The sequence below is a fragment of the Macrobrachium nipponense genome, chromosome 20 (assembly GCF_015104395.2).
Source record: "Macrobrachium nipponense isolate FS-2020 chromosome 20, ASM1510439v2, whole genome shotgun sequence".
In the NCBI taxonomy this organism is placed as follows: Eukaryota; Metazoa; Arthropoda; class Malacostraca; order Decapoda; family Palaemonidae; genus Macrobrachium; species Macrobrachium nipponense.
Window position 1 is genome coordinate 73386411 of NC_061089.1, and position 20073 is coordinate 73406483.

At 43.6% G+C, this 20073-nt stretch overlaps 2 protein-coding genes across 3 annotated transcripts in view; one reads left to right on the forward strand and one right to left on the reverse strand.

Annotated features, from left to right (window-relative positions):
* Positions 1-16215, forward strand: part of LOC135195094 (cytochrome c oxidase subunit NDUFA4-like) — a 24766-nt gene extending 8551 nt beyond the window's left edge. Inside the window, exons 2-3 of the mRNA XM_064221476.1 lie at positions 3967-4113; positions 15948-16215. Of these exons, the coding sequence (XP_064077546.1) occupies positions 3967-4113; positions 15948-16016 (216 nt within the window). The 3' untranslated portion in view covers positions 16017-16215. The remainder of the gene's footprint in view (positions 1-3966; positions 4114-15947) is intronic.
* The window catches only part of LOC135195082 (protein maelstrom-like), a 63317-nt gene continuing 59453 nt past the window's right edge, over positions 16210-20073 (reverse strand). The window contains exons 11-12 of one of the 2 annotated variants that reach the window (XR_010310066.1): positions 18243-19884; positions 16210-17811 (exon numbers count right to left, since the gene is read on the reverse strand). Coding sequence is in view for 1 of the 2 variants with exons in the window: in XM_064221463.1 (XP_064077533.1) it covers positions 19802-19884 (83 nt within the window). In the remaining variant the exon portion in view is untranslated. Of the gene's footprint in view, positions 19885-20073 lie in introns of both variants that reach the window. The other variant, XM_064221463.1, reaches the window with a different exon arrangement.

The window sequence follows — 20073 nt, forward strand, 5'->3', positions numbered from 1 at the left end:
GAACTCAAGGCGGCGTTTTACGCTCTCCAAGAGTTCCAAGACCGCTTGATGGGACACTCGGTGGTGTTGATGTGCGACAACACCACAGTAGTGGCATACGTCAACAAGCAGGGGGGCCTAGTGTCTCTTCCGCTACACCAGTTGACGGTGCAGGTGCACGAGTGGGCCACGGCTCACTCGATAGAGCTGTCAGCACGCTACATTCCAGGCAAGAGGAATGTAGTAGCAGACAAGCTCAGCCGTCGGGATCAGGTAATAGGGACCGAGTGGTCCCTACACCCAGAAGTGGCGGAAAGGCTCTTCAAGCTGTGGGGGGCGTCCGGTCATAGACCTGTTCGCCACCCGGCACAACAAAAAACTTCAAGTTTTTGGCTCAGCCGTGCCGGACCCATGGCAGCTGAGAGGACGCTCTTCGTCTACGCCTTTCCTCCCTTTTGTCTGATTCGGAAAGTGATCAGCCGAGCGCTGGTCACTCCCAATCTCAGGATGATCCTGGTGGCTCCCAAACGACCTCAAGCCGTTTGGTATCCGGACCTGCTGGCTCTTCTTGCGGAAGAACCGAGAGAGATGCCCCACTGGCACAACCTTCTAGCCCAGCCACAACGTAGAGCGGTACCACCGAGCAGTCCAGTCCCTACAACTTCATGGCTGGCTGTTATCCACCATCTCTTGCGAACGAGAGGCTTTTCTCGCAGCGCAGCAACAGAGATGGCTGGACACGTCAGACAGTCCTCTGCAGCTGTGTACCAGGGGAAGTGGGCCGTCTTCTGTGGTTGGTGTCGTAGACGGGGTCTATCTCCTCTCAGAGCCACTCTTCAGCAGGTAGCGGATTTCCTCGTGTTTCTTCGCCGAGAGAAGCTCCTCTCAGTACCCACAGTTAAAGGATATAGAGCCGCCCTGGCGCTCGTCCTAAAACTGAGGGGACTGGACATCTCGAACTCGTTCGAGATCTCCTTGCTAATGAGGAGCTTCGAAAGGTCTTGCCCACCCAGGGAACTCAGGCCCCCCCTGAGTGGGATGTGACTCTCGTCCTTAGGAGTTTGACTCGAAGACCATTTCGAGCCACTCCGAGAGTCGTCAGACAGGGATCTGACCCTCAAGACCCTCTTCTTGCTGGCCCTGGCATCGGCGAAGAGAGTAGGGGAACTTCATGGTCTGTCCTTCAATGTTAAACATTCCAGGGGCTGGGGATCTGTGACGCTCGATTTCGTCCGAATTTCGTAGCTAAGACTCGAATCCGTCGATCCCTGACGACAGGTTCGAGTCTTTCACGATCCCCTCCCTAATGGATTTCACTGACAACGATACGGATGAGATGCTGCTTTGTCCTGTGAGGGCGCTACGGCGCTATCTGAAGAAAACTCGACACCTCAGGCCTGAGTGTCGACGCCTCTTCGTTAGCACTGGGGTGACCAAGAAAGAAGTATCCAAGAACACGCTTTCTTTCTGGCTGCGTGAGGTGATCAGGAGAGCGTACGAGGCTGATGGTAGTGACGACATCCGTACGCTCCGACCGAGAGCCCACGAAGTCAGAGGTATTGGACCCTCTTTGGCGTTCCGTAAGAACTTATCCTGGGCGCAGGTCCTGAAGGCAGGTGTCTGGGCCAACCAGACTACCTTCACGTCCTCCTTCTACCTTCGGATATTGCCCCACAAGTCCTTGGATACTTTTTCCTTGGGACCTGTGGTGGCTGCTCAACACGTTGTGTAAGCTTACCCAGCACCCGAGCAGGCAGAACAGCATCGATTCCTGGTGTGACTGTAGGAATGAATGGTTGAATGAGAGTGCGACTGGCTTCTCTTCTCCATCTTTCTCTCTCTCTACCTGTGGGCAGAGGGTCACGGTCGTCACCATGCTGGAAGGAATCCGATGCAGGTAAGCTACTCGACCGAGCCCCAATCTATCCCTTTAGTTAGGGATAGAAGCAAATATCCTCCACTCCCTCCAACAAGGGGGAAGGAGTGGATGCCTACTTGAGACAAACCCATAACTTTATGTTGGCTCCTGTACAGGAACAAGTTCTTGCAATGCTGGTACGAAGAGATACGCTTGCCTCTCTCTTAGTACTTGGCTCAGAGGTCTGACCATTGATCCTGCGGTGCACACCCCGATCAATCGGACAGAGGTTTGGATCCCTCCCTTGCTCTTACGACCAGGGAGGCATTCCAAGGTTGGACGAACACCAGTCTGTTCACCAAAAAGACTCAGATTCCACCCACCAAGAAGTGAGTCTTCCTATTGTTAAAGGACCGAGGGTTTGTATGCCGTGTCGGAACAAATGACAATTTGTCGAAAATTGCATTTTTCCTAACTATACAAACCTGAGGTCCTTTACATATAGTCCCACCTCATGCCACCCCTCACTCTGCAACTTTTTGCATGGGCCTAAAGCAAAAGTGATTCTTCACCTCTCGGGCGCGCGGGCGCGCGCACGATCGGACAAGCAGTTAACTACCGTTCTCCCCTTGTTCGAAGCTTACGACCGTCCCAGCTGCCGCTAGTTACCTTCCTATTGTTAAAGGACCTCAGGTTTGTATAGTTAGGAAAAATGCAATTTTCGACAAATTGTCATTTTTTACACTGACTTTTACATTATCTGTGTAAAATAAGGCAAAATATACATAATATATATTGGTTCGTAGGGGTCGAGAACCAATTAATATTATTCCCATTAAACCTTATGGGGAAATTAGCTCCGAGTCACGAACAATTTGGAACACGACCAAGGTCTAGGAACGGATTGTGTTCGTGAGTCAAGGGTCTACTGTACTGGGAATTGGTGGATCTTTATACAACCAGTGTCTGTTGATGGCCAGTAGAGTAGTTTTAGTAATGTCATTTCAGGTGTTCCTCAAGGTAGTGTTCTTGGACCTTTGCTGTGTTACACCTTTCAAACCCTCTTGCTGTGCAGAGTGACCTCATAGGTCCCAGTGTTTGGCATTTGGCCCAAATTCTGTATTCCAATCATAGCTTTTGTTCCTTCTGCACCTTAGGCTTAGGATGACAGAATCCTAGAATAGAGATCTGGCATTTGTTCAGAAGTGGTGTAGGGTTTGGGGCATGCACCGAAACTCTTAAAAAACTCAAAGTATGATACGTAGCTAGTAAATCCAGAATAGTACTATCTTGCCTTTGCTTCCTGATTTACATTTAAATGGTACTTTTTGGTTTTAAATGTCAGTGTCTTAAAATGTTAGGCTTAACTTTTGATAAAAAATTGACCTTTGAGAAGGTTATATATAATGTTGCTTTCTCTGTTTTTCAAAAAGTTGGTATATTTTGCAGAAATGTTTTTGAAAGCTTTTGATGAAGCGATTATATTGTTCTCTAGTTTGGTCTTCTGAAGCAGACTTATCTCAAACTCTTGGATAGATTTTATGTCATCAGTCAAGCTTATCTGGCCAACTCTTAATGTTGACTTGTGCATAGATGTAAAATGAATAGATTATGTAGGTATGTTAGATGAAATGTACTACTGTGACAAACATCCTCAGTATTACTTCTTTATCTGACCAAGTTATTTTTGCTTGCAACACAAGGCAGGCGGCTGTGGGAAACAGTGTGTCCTTTTTTAACAGGTTTTGTTAGAAGTTTTATCTTGGCTACAACTAAAATCGGGAATAGTTTGCTTAGTAGGTAAAACAACTGGCTTTGGGGGGAGGAGAGCAAAGCGAAAGTAAACTCTCCAAGGCACCAAGGCAGTTAAAGAAAGACTGACACGTCACGAGGTTCCAAGCCCAGTCAATGACCAGCTTTCATCTTGTATATGCATGAGTTTCCAGATGCCACAGATTCCTGGCTTTTCAATCTGTTTTTTAACTGGTTTACAGTTGGCACTAGATTATCCTACTGTTAAGACCTCAAGTTTGTTAGCTATGAAAAATACAAATTTATTAAAAATTGTCATTTTTGTAAGTTATTTTAAGATGGAAAACTATTTTTACTAAAGATTTATTTTTTTCCAGCTGATCCCTCTGTATGTTTGTCTTGGTATTGGTGTGGCCATGTCTACTTTCTACACTTTACGACTTGCATTAAGAAACCCAGACGTTTCTTGGAACCGCAAGGGTAACCCAGAACCCAACCAAGAATATGCTAATAAACAGTATAAGGTAAGCTGAATTTGAATATACAGTATGTTGGCCACTCATCGTTTGAGTACTACTAGGATTATATATTTAGGTGTAAATAGGTATACAAAAAAAGAATACATTCAAATGGAACATGTTTACAATGTCATTGATTTCCAAAGCAAACATTTGCCAAGTAGAATTCTAATGTGTACAGGGAGAAAGATGCAAAAGAAATGACAAGACAGATTGAACAAGTAAATTTTTGTGTCAAATAACCAGGGCAACCGTACATGGTGTTTAAAAGCAGTACTATTGCAGTCTCTTGAAAAATAGTCATCAGAATTAGTAACACTGTCTGGAAGACCATGTGTTTATTTTACTTTCAAGGAATGAAAGGACAGTTGGATAATGTTGCACAGCTCTAGAATGTAAATGGTGTTTTGCTGCTAAGTGGATAGTGAACTACCATAACTAGTTTTGTTTGGATATAATCTGAGGCTACAGGTAGGCAGATAGATGTTGCACATGATATTCCTGTACAGTGGTACCTCGAGATACGAAAGGCTCAACTTTCGAAAAACTCGGGATACTAAAGCAAATATGAAGATTTTTGCGGCTCTACATACGGAAATTGTTCAGGACATGAAAGGTTGTTGCTGTAAAGTCCGAGATTCACTCGGACCACTGATAACAATTTTGTTCATGAGACTTACTTGGCAGATATATATATAGCTGTATTCTCCGAAGTCCGACAGAATTTCAAAACTCGCGGCACACGCAGGGGCGGCCAGGTGGTAGTACCCATTCCCGCCGCTGGGAGGCGGATATCAGGAACCATTCCCATTTTCTATTCATATTTTTTCTGTCGCCGGTCGGTAAACACCTGTTTACAGACCTCCGCCCAGGATTTTTGGATTTAACTCGTTATAAGTATCTGGATTGACTTTTGGTTTTGACTCTGGATTGTTGGATTGGCATACGCGATAGTGGACTGTTTTTGGATTTTGGATTGGCTTTTGTATGAACGTGATGTCGGGATCAAGTTCAGTGAGCTTCAGAGTGTGTGTGAGAAGTGATTGCAAGGTGAGGCTACCGAAAGCATCGGTAGACCCCCACACAGTATGTATGGGGTGTAGGGGGCATGTTTGTTTGCTAGTTGATCGTTGCATTGAATGCAAAAGTTTGACTGAGGATGAATGGAAGGTGTATGAATCCTATCGGCGTAAGCTAGAACGCGATAGGATCAGGAGGTCTTCCTCTAAAAGCGGTTCTACGAAAGGTAAGGGAAGTAACATTTCGCCTATATTAACACCAGTAGAATTTGCTTCACCTAATCCTGTGTTGTTGCCTGAGGGCCCTAGTTCTGTGTCTGGAGAAGGTAATGCCCTTTCTCTGATTCTAGAGTCATTGCGCACTCTAGAGTCCAAAGTGTTGGCCCTTGAAAACGGCTCGACTAAAGTGTGATCGTGCCCCTAGTGTTGTGGAGGGGGCGTCAGATCGGCCCCATAATGCCTCTAGGTCTAGACCTCTGTCGGACTCCCAGACCTCAGGGAGTGGGCATGTCGAAAAGCGCCGCAAGAGGGTTACGGGGGCTCCCCACCGATCTGGCGTCCCTTCGGCAGGACCTGTTGCTACTTCCCAGGCTGCCAAGGAGCGTGCTCAGGCTCGCATCCTAAAGGACTGTTTTTCGTCCTCCGAGGCGCCCTCCCCGCGCAAGGGGGTGGAGCTCTCGGAGTGACTCACGTCGTTATGAAAAGGACTTTTCCTAGGGAGGACGCTTTACGTCCCCTCTCTCCGCTCTCGTTGCGGTCGTTCGCCTGCGTCGTATGACGCGTTTCCTCCACAGAAGAGAGGTAGGACGTCGTCCGAGGACGACGCTGAGAAGCGCTTCTCTCGCGCCTCGGAGAGGCAGGTTGCTGTTCCTGTGAGAAGGAAGGAGCGTCCCCGCCCCTCGTCTTCTCGCAGGCGCAGCCCTTCACCTCCTCTCGGTTCTTCACCTACGAAGAGTATTCTTGCGTCGCTTCAAGACCAATTGTCGACCTTAATGGCTCGGAAGACTCGCCCAGCAGCAGTTGAGCCTAAGCGAAGGAAGGACGCTAGACTGCCTGTCAAGAGGACGAGGCAGTCTCCTTCTCTGTCTCCTCGTTCGTCGCTGTCTCCGCCCGCACGTCAGGACGCCTTTGAGGACGCTCGACAGACGCCTTGGAGGACGCGTTTGAAGACGCTCGGCAGGACGCTTTGGAAGACGCTCGTCGGGTGGCTTTGTTTGACGCTTTGCCTGTGGAGAAGGCTTTTATTTTTGAAGAGCGCTCAGAAAGGACGCTTTGAAAGCGAAAGCTGGACGCTTGAGCGTCAAGCGTAAGGACGCTCCTCGAGAGAGACTTAGAGTTTCCTCTCTTGACGCGCAGCGAGGTCAGGACGCTCTTCGTGGTTCGAGCTCTAAAGATCGACTGAAGGTCGGTCGCTTTGAAGAGGCGGATGTTAGTCTTCCTCGAAAGCCTTTATTGAAGGCTAGACCCGCTGGGCGCACGCCTCTCCAGAGGTTTCTATCTCCTTTGCCTCTTCGGGAGGAAGGAGAACATAGTAGTCCGGCTGACTCAGTGGAGGAAGAACAGCCGTCAGTTTCGTCGGTTTCCGACTACAAGGTGCTGGTACGACTTTTACGTTCCTTGTTTGGGGAGAAGTTCCAGCCTGCAGCTCCTAAGTCTCCGCCCTCTCAGTTTTCGTCTTCGAAAGTCGGGCAATTTTGGTTTGGGAGGAAGTGGTGGAGATGAAGACTTCCTTATCCACTAAGAAGAGCATTCAAGAAATTGCAGGACTGGATGGAACGTCGGAAGGATCAGGGCAAGTCGACTTTTGGTTTCGCCCTTCCTCCTTCAAGGCTGAGTGGGAGAGGCGGCATTTGGTATGAGACCAAATCGGAAGTAGGAATTAAGATCCCGTCCTCTTCCCAAGGGGACTTTGCTAGTCTGGTAGACGCCCAGAAGAGATCCCTTTTGTCGTCCGCGAAGATTTCTTGGACACACCAACGGAGATAGACCATCACATGAAAGGTCTGTTAAAGACTCTGGAAGTCTTTAACTTCCTAGACTGGTGCCTAGGAGCCCTGGATCTTCAATCTAGGAGTCCTGATTCTTTGAGTCTGGGGGAGCTGTCCAATGTGTTGTCATGCATGGACAAGGCCGTCAGGGATGGTTCGGAAGAGTTAGTGTCTCATTTCGGCACTGCTTTCCTCAAGAAGAGAGCGCTATTATGCAATTTCACAGCGAAGTCTGTTTCTGCATCGCAGAAAGCAGAGCTTCTCTTTGCACCTCTTTCGAGCCTCTCTTCCCCAGGCTATGGTAAGGGACCTGGCAGTGAGCCTACAAGAGAAGGCTAACCCAGGATCTCTTGGCCCAGTCTTCTAGACGTCCTGCAGTCCCTATCACGTCGTCGTCGGGACGACCTCCTAGGAAGGTTAACCCTTTCGGAGCGCTCCTCCCTCGAGAGCTGCTCCTCGAGGGAGAGGACTTGCAAGAGGAAGAGGTTCCTTCAAACCTAAATCCTCTAAATGAAAAGAAAGTCCTTCAGATGCCTGTCGGAGCCAGGCTAAAGTTCTTTGCGGGGGCGTGGAGAGAGAGAGATACAGATGCGTGGTCCCTCAAGATAGTAGAACAGGGGTACAAGATCCCCTTTTGTAGACCCTCCTCCTCTTTCAACGACTCCCAGAGATCTTTCCCCCGTCGTATCAAGGGGAGAAACAGCAGGTTCTTTTAGATCTTTTGGAACAAATGATCTCGAAAAGAGCGGTGGAGCAGGTCCTAGACCTGGGGTCACCAGGATACTACAACAGACTTTTCCTGGTACCAAAACAGTCGTCGGTGGCGTCCAGTCTTGGACGTAAGCAGCCTGAATCTTTTCGTAGAAAAGAAAAAATTCAAGATGGAAAACACCTCAGTCGGTTCTAGGAGCCTTAAGACCGGGCGACTGGATGGTGTCCTTGGACCTACAGGACGCATACTTTCACGTGCCTATCCACCCTCTTTCAAGGAAGTTTTCTGAGGTTTATGCTAAGGGACAAAGTTTGGCAATTCCGAGCCCTTTGTTTCGGTTTAAGCACGGCTCCGATGGTATTTACCATGCTCATGAAGAACGTAGCGAGATGGTTACATTCTGCAGGAAATAAGAGTGTCCCTGTATCTCGACGATTGGCTTATCAGAGCATCGTCAGAAGAAAGGTGTCTGAAGGACCTTCACTTCACGTTGGCCTTGGCGAAGTCCCTGGGACTTCTAGTCAACCTCGAAAAGTCGCATCTGACCCCAACACAGTCCATCGTGTATCTGGGGATTCAGATGGATTCAGTGGCTTTTCGAGCGTTTTCCGTCCCAGGAACGACAGCTGCAAGGCTTAGAGAAAGTCGGCATTCCTGGGGAAGGAAGCTTGCTCGGCGAGGGAATGGATGAGTCTGCTGGGAACCATTTCCTCGCTGGAAAAGTTTGTTTCCCTGGGAAGACTACACCTCAGACCTCTCCAGTTTTTCTTAGCAGACGAATGGAGAGTCAGAGAGGATCTGGATGCGACCCTTTTTCATCACCGAATCGGTGAAGAACCATCTAAGATGGTGGTTAGATCCTCGGAAGTTTCGAGAGGGGTTGTCCCTAAAGCTTCTGAGCCCAGACCTAGTGTTTGTTTTCCGACGCTTCGGTGTCGGGATGGGGACAACACTGGGAGGGGAGGAAGTGTCAGGCACCTGGAAGGGGGAACAGGTGTCCTGGCACATCAATGTAAAGGAACTAGCGGCGGTTTTTTTCTGGCGCTACAGTTCTTCCAACAAAAGGTTGCAGAGAAAGTAGTCCAAGTCAACTCGGACAACACCACAGCCCTGGCGTACCTAAAGAAGCAGGGAGGTACATCACTCCCGTCCTTCTGTTTTATTTAGCGAGGGAGATTCTGCTGTGGGGCAATGATGTCGAGAAACGGATAAGGATCCTGACGAGATTTATCGCAGGAGTCCAGAACTTCAGAGCAGACCTTCTCCAGGCCGACCAAGATCAGATCCTGCCGACGGAATGGACGTTGCACCAGGACTCTGTCGAGAGCTCTGGAGACTGTGGGGGTGTCCGTTAGTCGACCTCTTTGCGACGTCGAGAACAAAGAGGTTGCCTCTTTATTGCTCTCCTGTGCTGGATCCGGGAGCAGTCGCGATAGACGCACTGCTCTGGGACTGGACGAACCTGGACTTATATGCCTTCCCGCCATTCAAGATCATGGGGGAAGTAGTAAGGAAGTTCGCGGCATCGGAGGGGACGAGGTTGACCCTGATCGCCCCGATGTGGCCCGCGAAAGAATGGTTCACAGAGGTAATGTCATTCATCATAGGACTTTCCCGAGGACATTGCCCTGGAGGAAAGATCTACTCAGACAGCCCCACTTCGCAAGATCACCCGAAACCTCTCCGCTCTGGGTCTGACTGCGTTCAGACTATCGAAAAGCTGGCCAGAGCGAGAGGTTTTTCTAAAGCAGCTGCAAAGGCGATCGCCAATGCTAGGAGAACGTCCTCGAGAGCTGTTTACCAGTCGAAGTGGGCTTCCTTCAGGGCATGGTGTAGAAAGGAGGGAATTTCCTCTTCCTCTACCTCTGTGAGCCAGATAGCCGATTTCCTGCTATTTTTAAGAATGTGCAGAAACTGGCGGTCCCGACCATCAAGGGATATAAGAGCATGCTGTCGGCAGTCTTCCGACACAGAGGACTAGACCTGTCTGATAACAGGGATCTTCACGATCTCCTGAGATCATTTGAGACATCCAAGATACCTCAGGCGAGGCCTCCTTCTTGGAACCTGGATTTAGTCCTTAGACTGTTAATGTCGAGTCCTTTCGAACCTCTACATGAAGCGTCTCTTAGGAACTTGACTAAGAAGGCTCTTTTCCTAACTGCTCTGGCGACGCGAAGAGAGTTAGCGAATTTCAGGCCATTTGTAAGAGAGTGGGCTTCAAGGGGGACAATGCTGTCTGCTCTTTGAGGGTCCCACTTTCTTAGCAAAGAATGAAAACCCGTCGACCCTTGTCCCAAGGAGCTTTGAAATCAAGGGTATGACAAGCCTTGTGGGCCAAGAACCTGAGAGAGTCCTGTGCCCTGTCAGGGCTCTAAAGTTTTATGTCCACAAGACTAAAGAAGTACGAGGTCCCTCAGATAATCTCTGGTGTTCGGTTAAACGACCCGATATACCGTTATCCAAGAAAACGCTTTGGCGTTCTTATTTCTGAGGGACGTCATTAAAAGAGGCTCATTCGTCTTTCCAACACGGATCGATTTGAGCCTCTTGCGAGTGAAAGCTCACGAGGTCAGAGCTGTTGCAACCTCGCTTGCCTTCCAAAGGAACATGTCGATCAAGACATCCTTGACGCCACCTTTTGGAGAGCAATTCAGTATTCGCCTCACACTACTTGAGAGATGTGAGAACGATATACGAGGACTGTTGTTCTCTTGGGCCATACGTTTCTGCAGACACAGTCTTGGGGGCTGAAGGTAGCTCTCTCCCTATCCCTTAGTTAGGTTTAGGTTAGGTTTTAGTTGATGTGTTTTTTGGTTGTGGTGAGGCTTTGGTGAAGACCTCCCATCTTTTAGCTTAGTGTTCAGGGGGTCTTTGTTAGTTGGTCAGGTGGTGGTCAGTTGCTTCGTTGCCCTCATTTGTATGGCTCTATGCTCTTGTCACATTGAGGTCACGTCCCCGTTGACAGAGCATTCAGAGCGCACCAGCACTACAGGTCTCCACCTGGCTGGCAACTCTGATTAAGCACAAGCAGGCTGTAGTGACAGTAATCACAGAGTCTACTTTGCTAACAGGTGAGGAACCAAGGTGTATATCATCTACTTAATTTAAGTTTCCTACAAATCCTATTCTGTCTCTTCCCACCATCCGAAGGTGGGATTCAGCTATATATATATCTGCCAAGTAAGTCTCATGAACAAAATGTTATTGTTATAATACAATTAAGTTTGTTCATACTTACCTGGCAGATATATATATAGCTGTATTCTCCGAAGTCCGACAGAATTTCAAAACTCGCGGCACTAGCAGTGTGGGGTCCAGGTGGTAGTACCCATTCCCGCCGCTGGGAGGCGGATATCAGGAACCATTCCCATTTTCTATTCATATTTTATCAGTGCCACTGTCTCCTGAGGGGAGGTGGGTGGGCACTTAATTATATATATCTGCCAGGTAAGTATGAACAAACTTAATTGTATTATAACAATAACATTTTAAAACTCGTGCGCCGCCAACTGAGTAGACTCGCCACCATCCTTCCCGCTCTCCCATTGGTTCCTGATGCTAGTCACCGCCATAAGATCCTTCTTTCCTATTGGTCAGCATCTCTCCCATGATCCCATCATGCATCTACGTAGTGGCGTGCTTTTTCGGCCACTTCGCAGCATCATCGGTATCGTAAGCATGCGGAATTCGTTCGTTCTATACGATTTCGTTTATTAACGTAAATTCGTTAATGATTTCGTTGTAGTATACTTTATCGTGTTGTGTGAGAACTTTACTACATACGTATACTACATAACATAATTACATACAGTATACGTATACGTAGTCATGGGTCCCAAGAAAGGTGAAGTTCACGGAAAGAAGAGGATGCTTTCTTTGGAGACGAAGATGGAGATAATTAAAAAGTATGAAGCTGCTATGAGATTGAGTGTGATTGCCAAGGAATACGGCTGAAATCCGCCGACAATAGGCACCATCCTTAAGCAGAAGGATGTCATCAAAGCAGCTACACCTTCCAAGGGCGTGACTATTTTGTCCAGCAAGAGGAGCCACGTGCACGGTGAATGGAAAGGCGGCTGCTTGTCTGGATAAAAAACAAAGAAATCGCTGGCGATACGATAACGGAGACGGCAATCTGCCACAAGGCCAGCGTTATTTTCGTCAGGTTGATTGCCCAGGCTGAAGACGGCGGAGGAGAAGGGACATCGACGCCAACCCCAGACTTCAAGGCTTCTCATGGGTGGTTTGAAAAATTCTGTAAACGGACTGGCATCCATTTGGTGGTACAGCCAGCTTGGACACAAAAGCGGCTGAAGCCTTTGTTAAGACGTTCGACGAGATATGACTCAACGAAGGCTACAGTTCTCAGCAAGTCTTCAACTGTGATGAAACTGGCCTTTTTTGGAAAAAAATGCCTCGTCGGACGTACATCACGCAGGAAGAGAAGAAGCTACTGGGCATAAGCCTATGAAAGACAGGCTTACTCTCGCACTTTGTTCGAACGCCAGTGGGGATTGCAAGGTGAAGCCCCTACTTCTGTATCATTCGGAGACTCCTCGAGCCTTCAAGGCCCACAAAGTGCTTAAGGAGAAGCTTCCAGTGATGTTGAGGGCTAATGCGAAAGCCTGGGTAACGAGACTTTTGTTCACCGAGTGGGTAAATCTGTGTTTCGGCCTGACAGCGAAGAAATTCTAGGAAGAGATACGCCTTCCTCTGAAATGTCTGCTGTTGCTGGACAATGCCCCCTGCTCACCCTCCTGGCCTCGAGGAAGATATCCTAGCGGAGTACGTATTCGTTTATCAAGGTTCTTTATCTTCCACCCAACACCACCCCTCTCCTCCAGCCCATGGACCAGCAAGTGATATCGAACTTCAAGAAGCTGTATACGAAACATCTTTTCAAGAGATGTTTTGACATCACCGATACCACAAACGTCACCTTGCGTGAATTTTGGATGGAGCATTTCGATATCGTAATATGCATCTGACTCATTGACCAAGCTTGGCAGGTTTCAAGGCGAACCTTGAATTCCTCATGGAGGAAACTGGCCTTATGCTGTATCTGCCCGAGACTTCGAGGGATTCGACGTGGGCGAAGCTGGTGCTGCAGATTCAGGAACAGTTGACGATCCTGAAACTGTTTCGCAACCAGATCTTGATGAGATCGTTGCACTCGGCAAGGCCATGGGGCTGGTCGTCGACAAGGACGACATCGATGACCTTCTCGAGGAGGAACATGAGGAGCTTACGACGGATGACCTGAAGGAGTTGAAGGCCATGCAACATAACGTTGTTCAAGAAGAGTTCTCTAGCAGCGGCGAGGAAGAGGACGACGACTTTATGACAATGGCAGAAATTAAGGATGCTCTTGTTGCTTTTCATAAGGTGCAATCATTCATAGAAAAGAGACACCCCGATAAGGCTTACACAGGTCGTATGCTTACACAGTTCGATGATATTTGCCCGACTTGTTTCAGGAACATTGTCTAAAGCAGGCAGAAGCAATCTTCCTTGGATAGTTATTTTTAGAGCCCTTTAGTAGGAGTAAGCAAAAAGGAAGAAGCAAGTGATACTATGAAAAAACAAAGTTGAAAAAAAAAAAATTAAATAAAAACAGAAAAAAAAATTTAATTTCAAGTTTTTTATAAAATTAAGTATTACAGTTTTGTTAATGTTTCATAAAGTTTAGTTTGTTTTCCTGACATTTTTTTATGTGTTTCGTAAAGTTAAGTGTACATATCTGCCGTTTGTCCACCTCCTCTGTCGCCACTTTTGGAGATGGCCTCACTCGAAAGTAAGCTTCCACATTTTACTACATACGTATATGTACGTACAGTATTTCTTGTATACCATGCACACTAATACACTTTGTTTACAGGTACATTTTACAAGTACATACATATTAGTACTACTAGTACGTATTAAGTTAGGTATTAAATGGTCCAAATTATTGTAGTATTTCATTGTTTATAGGTCAATTTAGTTTTATGTATTATGAAATTTACTAGGGTGTTTTTGGAGGGCTTGGAACGGAATAGCCATTTTACATGTAAAATGCGGTTCAAGATACGAAAAACTCATGATACGAAGGCCCCCTCAGAACGGATTAATTTCGTATCGAGGTACCACTGTATATATATGTATTTATATTAACTTGAATATATGCAGTATGATTCTGTTAATCCTCATCCTTATAGTACAGTGATGTGATTCCCATCAATAACTGCTCAGTTTGGAATGGATGAGAATGATCTTGGCACTCCTAACATATATAGTATATATATATATAGCAAAATGCTCTGCAAATTTTATGACATTAGAACTTGCTTGGATCTCTAGGAGAGTCAAAGCAATCTTATAAGAAATTCTGCTGATTTTGGGCTTCAAAGATCGATTTGAAGATTATCTGAAGGGTAAACTCAAGTAGGAACAGTTCCTTTTACCATGTAGTTATGGCGTGTACTTCAAACTTTTCATTGTGAAGAATTGGATAAACACTTCAATATGCTTCTTCCTTTCAGTTGTAGATTGTTCTTCACAGAAAAGTGATTAAACTAGATTATGGAATCCCTATTCTCACCTAAATACATGCCAGTCTACATGTATTTAGTAGTTGAACCAGATGACATAACACTTCTACTTGGAAATGTTTAGTTTGTTCATTCCAAATACACTTGCCTTGTAAGGTCCTCTTATCCAGTCTTGATAGAACCTTTTTTTTCTAAAGGTTCTACTAAACCCTTTTCCTTCTGAATCCTCCACGGCATCAAGAAATGCTGCCTTCTCCAACATTTATTTTTGGGAAATCATGAAAGTTTTAAAAAATTGGCAGTTTGTGCTTACAGAAGCAGATTTGCATAACCATGGATTTATCTATCACTCCAGACAAGGGTATCTCTTTGGCTGGAGAGTCCTTTAGTAGCCAGTGAATAATGATGCATCTTCATCAGGAAATCCTTCTACCTATTGTCATCAGCAGCAGGAACTTTATCACTTAAGGCCTCATGTTTTGTTTTTATAGAATCCTTGGGTTTGTTTTTAATTAGTCACTCAACATCACCTGCTCAAGTATATGTCTACCTCCATTTCAACATGACCAGGTTTCTGTAAATAACAGGCCCCCTTTTCCTGTGTAATGTATCATCTTTATTTCCAAAAACTGTTATTTGAAAATTGTGCTTTCCAGAACCAGATTGATTTTGTATGCTTATGGTGATAGAGCAGTTTTGTTTGTTTGTATGGTGGTTTTACGTTGCATAGAACCAGTGGTTAATCAGCAACAGGACCAACGGCTTTACGTGACTTCCGAACCACGTCGAGCGTGAACTTCTATCACCAGAAGTACACATCTCTAACACTTCAATGGAATGGCCGGGAATCAAACCCGCGACCACCAAGGTGGGACGCCAACACCATACCAACCACACCACCGAGGCGCCGATAGAGCTCTTAAACTTCGCAAGCTCTTCTGGGTAATCCTAGGACATATACTTTTGAACCACTTATTTCTCACAATTTCTCTTGGACTTAGAACATGTGGGATCGGTTTGCAGCGAAATTCAGGAAGTTACCCCCTGTTTCCCAGTACTAGAGTACAGGCTAAAAGTTAAGGGAATGATTGTTTTAGCAGTTGTTTGATACCAGTTTCTCACTGCCTGATTTTTGAGAACTGAACTTTCTGGTCTGAGGAAATGAAAGTACTACATACTTTGGTCCACTTGGGATTAAAATCTCACATTGTTGCAGGCAAGTTGTACATTATGTATTTTTATTGGAACATTAAACTTTATAGAATTTGTAATAGAGAGTTAAATGTTACCTACTCCTTTTCCTTTATTGATGGGTTTTCTAAAATTTTCTCGAGATATTAAAAAAAAAATCCCAACTAAGGTACATGTGTAAATTACAGTTTTTTCATTGCTAAGCCAACTATAACGGTTTTAATTGTTCTTTGTCCAAGCTGTTGGATTTAAGGCAGTGGTTTGTTATAACTCTATTGATTTTAGAATGTTACAGAGGTGGAATTCTCTTATCTCCACAAGTTATTCTATTTCACAAGTTAAGAAAGAGCCATAGTTAGTCTTTTATTAGTTGTTAACTGTAGTTATTTTGTTTCAGTTCTATTCTCCAATCAGGGATTATTCTACATACAGGGCCCCTGTGCCAAACTACAAGGATGAAGAATAAGTAAGATATTAAGAATTTAAGTAGAATTATTCAAGTATGATAAGTTCCAAATATTACCCTACATTATAGTTTTATTTAAGCTTATTAAATGCAAAAAAAAAATACAATTGGGACTTGTTGTACTTGTATACACTTGAAAAACTGCTGTGAGAGAAAGGACAATAAAATGTAACAGAGGATAATAAATATGTAATAATGACATGCCATTTTATTTAGTTGTACAAAACTTTATTTTATAAATTGGAGTCTTTAAATGTACATAATGTCTTGGTTGAGTAACTCTGTGTTCAATAAAATTTTCGTACAGAACTACATTTATTTATACCCGAATCTGCAAACAACAGGCTTGCTGTTATAGGCAATGAAAATCCATTTACATGCAGTAGTGTCTTGACAACTGTAGAATTATTGAAAGGACATTGAGGAAAGCACTTCATGCTTGTAGAATTATTGATACTAAGAGATATTTTAGTTAGTGGTGGTTGGGCAGGAGAAATTTGAGTAGAGACTATAAGTTTGAAATTTCATTGCAAAGCTTATATAGTTTCATTGTTGGACTATTTCAGGTTATGTATTTTGAATAGTTTTCAGTCTTCCACCTGCCTGGAATCTGATCTAGTCTGTCTTTATCACAGACCATTTCATGATTTTCTGTATTAATGTTCTTTAAATCTCATCATATATCCTCCACATTGTTTACAACTGTTGTTGGAGACTGCACAAGCCCTCAACTCGTGTAAAATATTTTCCTCCACATCCAACTGCTTTGCTGATAATATTCTAACCCCCCTCAAGTTTATACCGAGATACATCTTCAAACATCCATTCCTTTAACAATTATTCTGTACGGTATTTTTTCTGTACTGTAGTTTCTTCACCATAGAATGCTGCTGCTGTTACTGAATTCTCTCACCTTCAATAAATCAGTGTTCCGTGTAAGGTATGTTTAACAGAGAGAATGATGGGATACCGAGATAGTAATAAAAATCTGAATGTGGATTTTAAAGTCAGTCTTGGCAAATACCATGAAAACATGGTTGGTGACAACTGATATACACTTTACAAAGGACTGTAGCATTGCATAAAGAGACTTGTAACGTTACTGTTTAGTATAAGAAATTACAACTTGGTTAGTGAACTGGACAAACTTGACAATTTCTTCCCACAAGACATGGTGAACTGATAACATTCACATGAGAAATGGTCAAAGTTGACTGAACCAGAAAAAAAAAAAATTAGCAACTATACAGATTCATGTAAACCTGGGCCCAAAAATAGGTAGTGGTTAGAACTTGAGTGTACATACACAGCTTTCACTACTACATGCCTCTCATGAGCTTGCAAGATTTTTACAGTAAACTCCAATTAAAGAATACAAATACAAAATTAAAGTTTAGTCAATGATGTACAGCATACATGCACAAAGTTTGCATGTACATTTACAATATTAAACCATTCCAGAGTTAATTTAAAAATTAACATCCACTGGGTACATATATACCAGAATCTGTGTAATGAAATTTAAATATTCCTGAGGTGTTTTCAAAAAGTTTATAAAAGTACTAAAATATATGTATATACTGCACAAGAATTTTATGCCATGGTCTTCCTACCTTTAAATGTGATTTCCCTTCAAAGGCGCTGAGAAAGTAGACTGGAAAAAATTCCAATGTGACATACATCACAAACATGCTAGGCAAGTATCTTCATTTCTCTTTCAGGGTACTAGTCTTCTTAACAGCAGCAAAAGACTTGGACAAAAGTTTTCTAGCCATAATAAGACTAGTTTTGTTGCCTAAAGGCCTGTCCACACGACCGGGCCTGATCGGCGTGCTCCAGGGTTGGCGGGCAAATTCTGGCGGACTTATCCGTGAATGTTGTCCACACGGGTGAGGCGATGAAGAGGTGGGCGTGCCCGACGATGCCAGTAGTGTGTTCAGGGCGGTACGATAAACATGTTGCTTACCGCAAAGAAGAAGATAGTGTAGCATGATAATTGCTTTGTGCGTGATGAAAAAGAGGAGAATATGGTGCAAAGAATGGCTCAGTAAAAGAAATGTATATGGTTCACGTACGTCTGCCAGGGTCGAAGCTCAAGCCATCGGGCACCACCATGGTGATTTTGCTACAAGACCCATCGGGCAATTTGACGGTTTGCCCGTCAAGTGAGCCTGTTAGAGGGGAAGTCCGCCGATCAGGCCCGATCGTGTGGACAGGCCTTTAAACATAAAGGATGTTTATCCAACACAGACCCAAATAAAAAAAAAATTACAGGGAACACAACTACGATAAGTACTGGCCAAACATCTAAGTTAGTGTTCTTGGCCCATTACTTTTTATCGTATATAAACAAGGTAATCTGGCCTTAAAAAAACAGGCTTGTTACTCGTGCAGATACCGCCACTCTTTACATGAATCCCAGGATGTAGTTAACACCAAGTATACTTAAAGTATAATTGTTAATAGGTCTAAAGCACTGGATTCTTCCAACCCAAATCTTTTCATTGACAGTGTACCTAAAACTAGATGAAATTCTTTTACAATTTCAGGATGCATTCTTGATTTAGAAAAGTGTGGTCTTTGAGAGCACAAAGAAACCCGTATACCAAGATTCTTAAAAAATGTTGTGAAGACCTGTTTATCCCCAGGAAATGTTTAACCCTTTAATTCATCAATGTTTTGAATACTATTAGGTTTTCAGAATATGATCTGCATCTTAAAAACAGTTAAGTTAAATTCCTAATCCTTGCTTTTACACATTCACTTAATTACCTTTGTGGATGCTGTACTATCAATTTTTCAATTTAATCATCTTTGATTTTACAAGCCTTCTCAAACTATACCATCTGTCATGTACTAATACTAGGTCTCCCAGTTAATTCTGACAATATTCTGCACCTTTTGTCAATTTGAGGTTCAATACCATAGTTTTCTAATATTAGCTTTATTTTTGCTGTGACCAAATGATGGAACAATCCTCCGTATAGTAATAAAATTAAATTGTTGGAACTTCGTTAAATTTACATACAAGAAAATGCAATTAACATATGCAGTTTGCTTCTAAATACAATACTATAACTTTACATCACTTCGTTAACTTCCAGGTACATCACCTTTGTTAACTTCCAGAAAAAAAGTTATAAGAGAATTTAATATAGTAGTAGACTACGAAATAAAAAAAAAATCACTTGAAATTACATGTATTAGGCAAAGGAATAGTTTTTATGGCGGTCAAACAATCCCAAGTTAATCAATCACAAGCTGCGTAAAGGAATATAAATATTTTTTACTGAAGAACAACTAAGTTATACCTAAATTTTACTTGAGAAAAATTGCTCATAGAATGACCAATACATATGAAGCTTTGCTTGTGGACTGTCAATGTTTAGATACCTAACAAGGAAAGATAATTATAACGATAAGTTTAACCACAACATTACACTCCAAAACCTTATAGGGCTCAACCAAAATACTTTTTAGAATATCAAAGGAAACGGATGAAAAGTAGAGTGCATGAAACAATGCAATTTGTGACTAGGGAATACTGACAGGTTAAACTATTTTAATAAAAAAAAAAAAATACACAATAGTAAAAAACTAAATATATCAACGTTCAAAAAAAGGGGGTTATCTACATTATAAGATGTATAACCTAAACATAGACAAAACATATAGTTAAAATAAAAGATTTCCTTGTGTAAAAAGCAAAAAAAAAGAAAAAAAAAAAAACAATACAAACAACATATTTAGAAAATCAGGATTGTAAAAACTACTTAAAATATGTTCTAATCCACCAAGGTATTACCCCACCTTTCTTTTCTGTTGCCTGGTGTACATGGGAGAGACTTTCCATCAACTAAGCCATGTCCTGAAGACAAAAATATGATGCAAGAACAAATCAAACTGTAATTTTTCATTATATTAAAATATTTTGAGCAAAAGCTAGCATGACTATTCAGGGTACACAATCTACACTTATGTAATTAGCATTTTCCAACATTAAAAGTGTCAACAATCTTAGTGAAAATGAAATTATTACTGCACTTCTGAGTCGTCT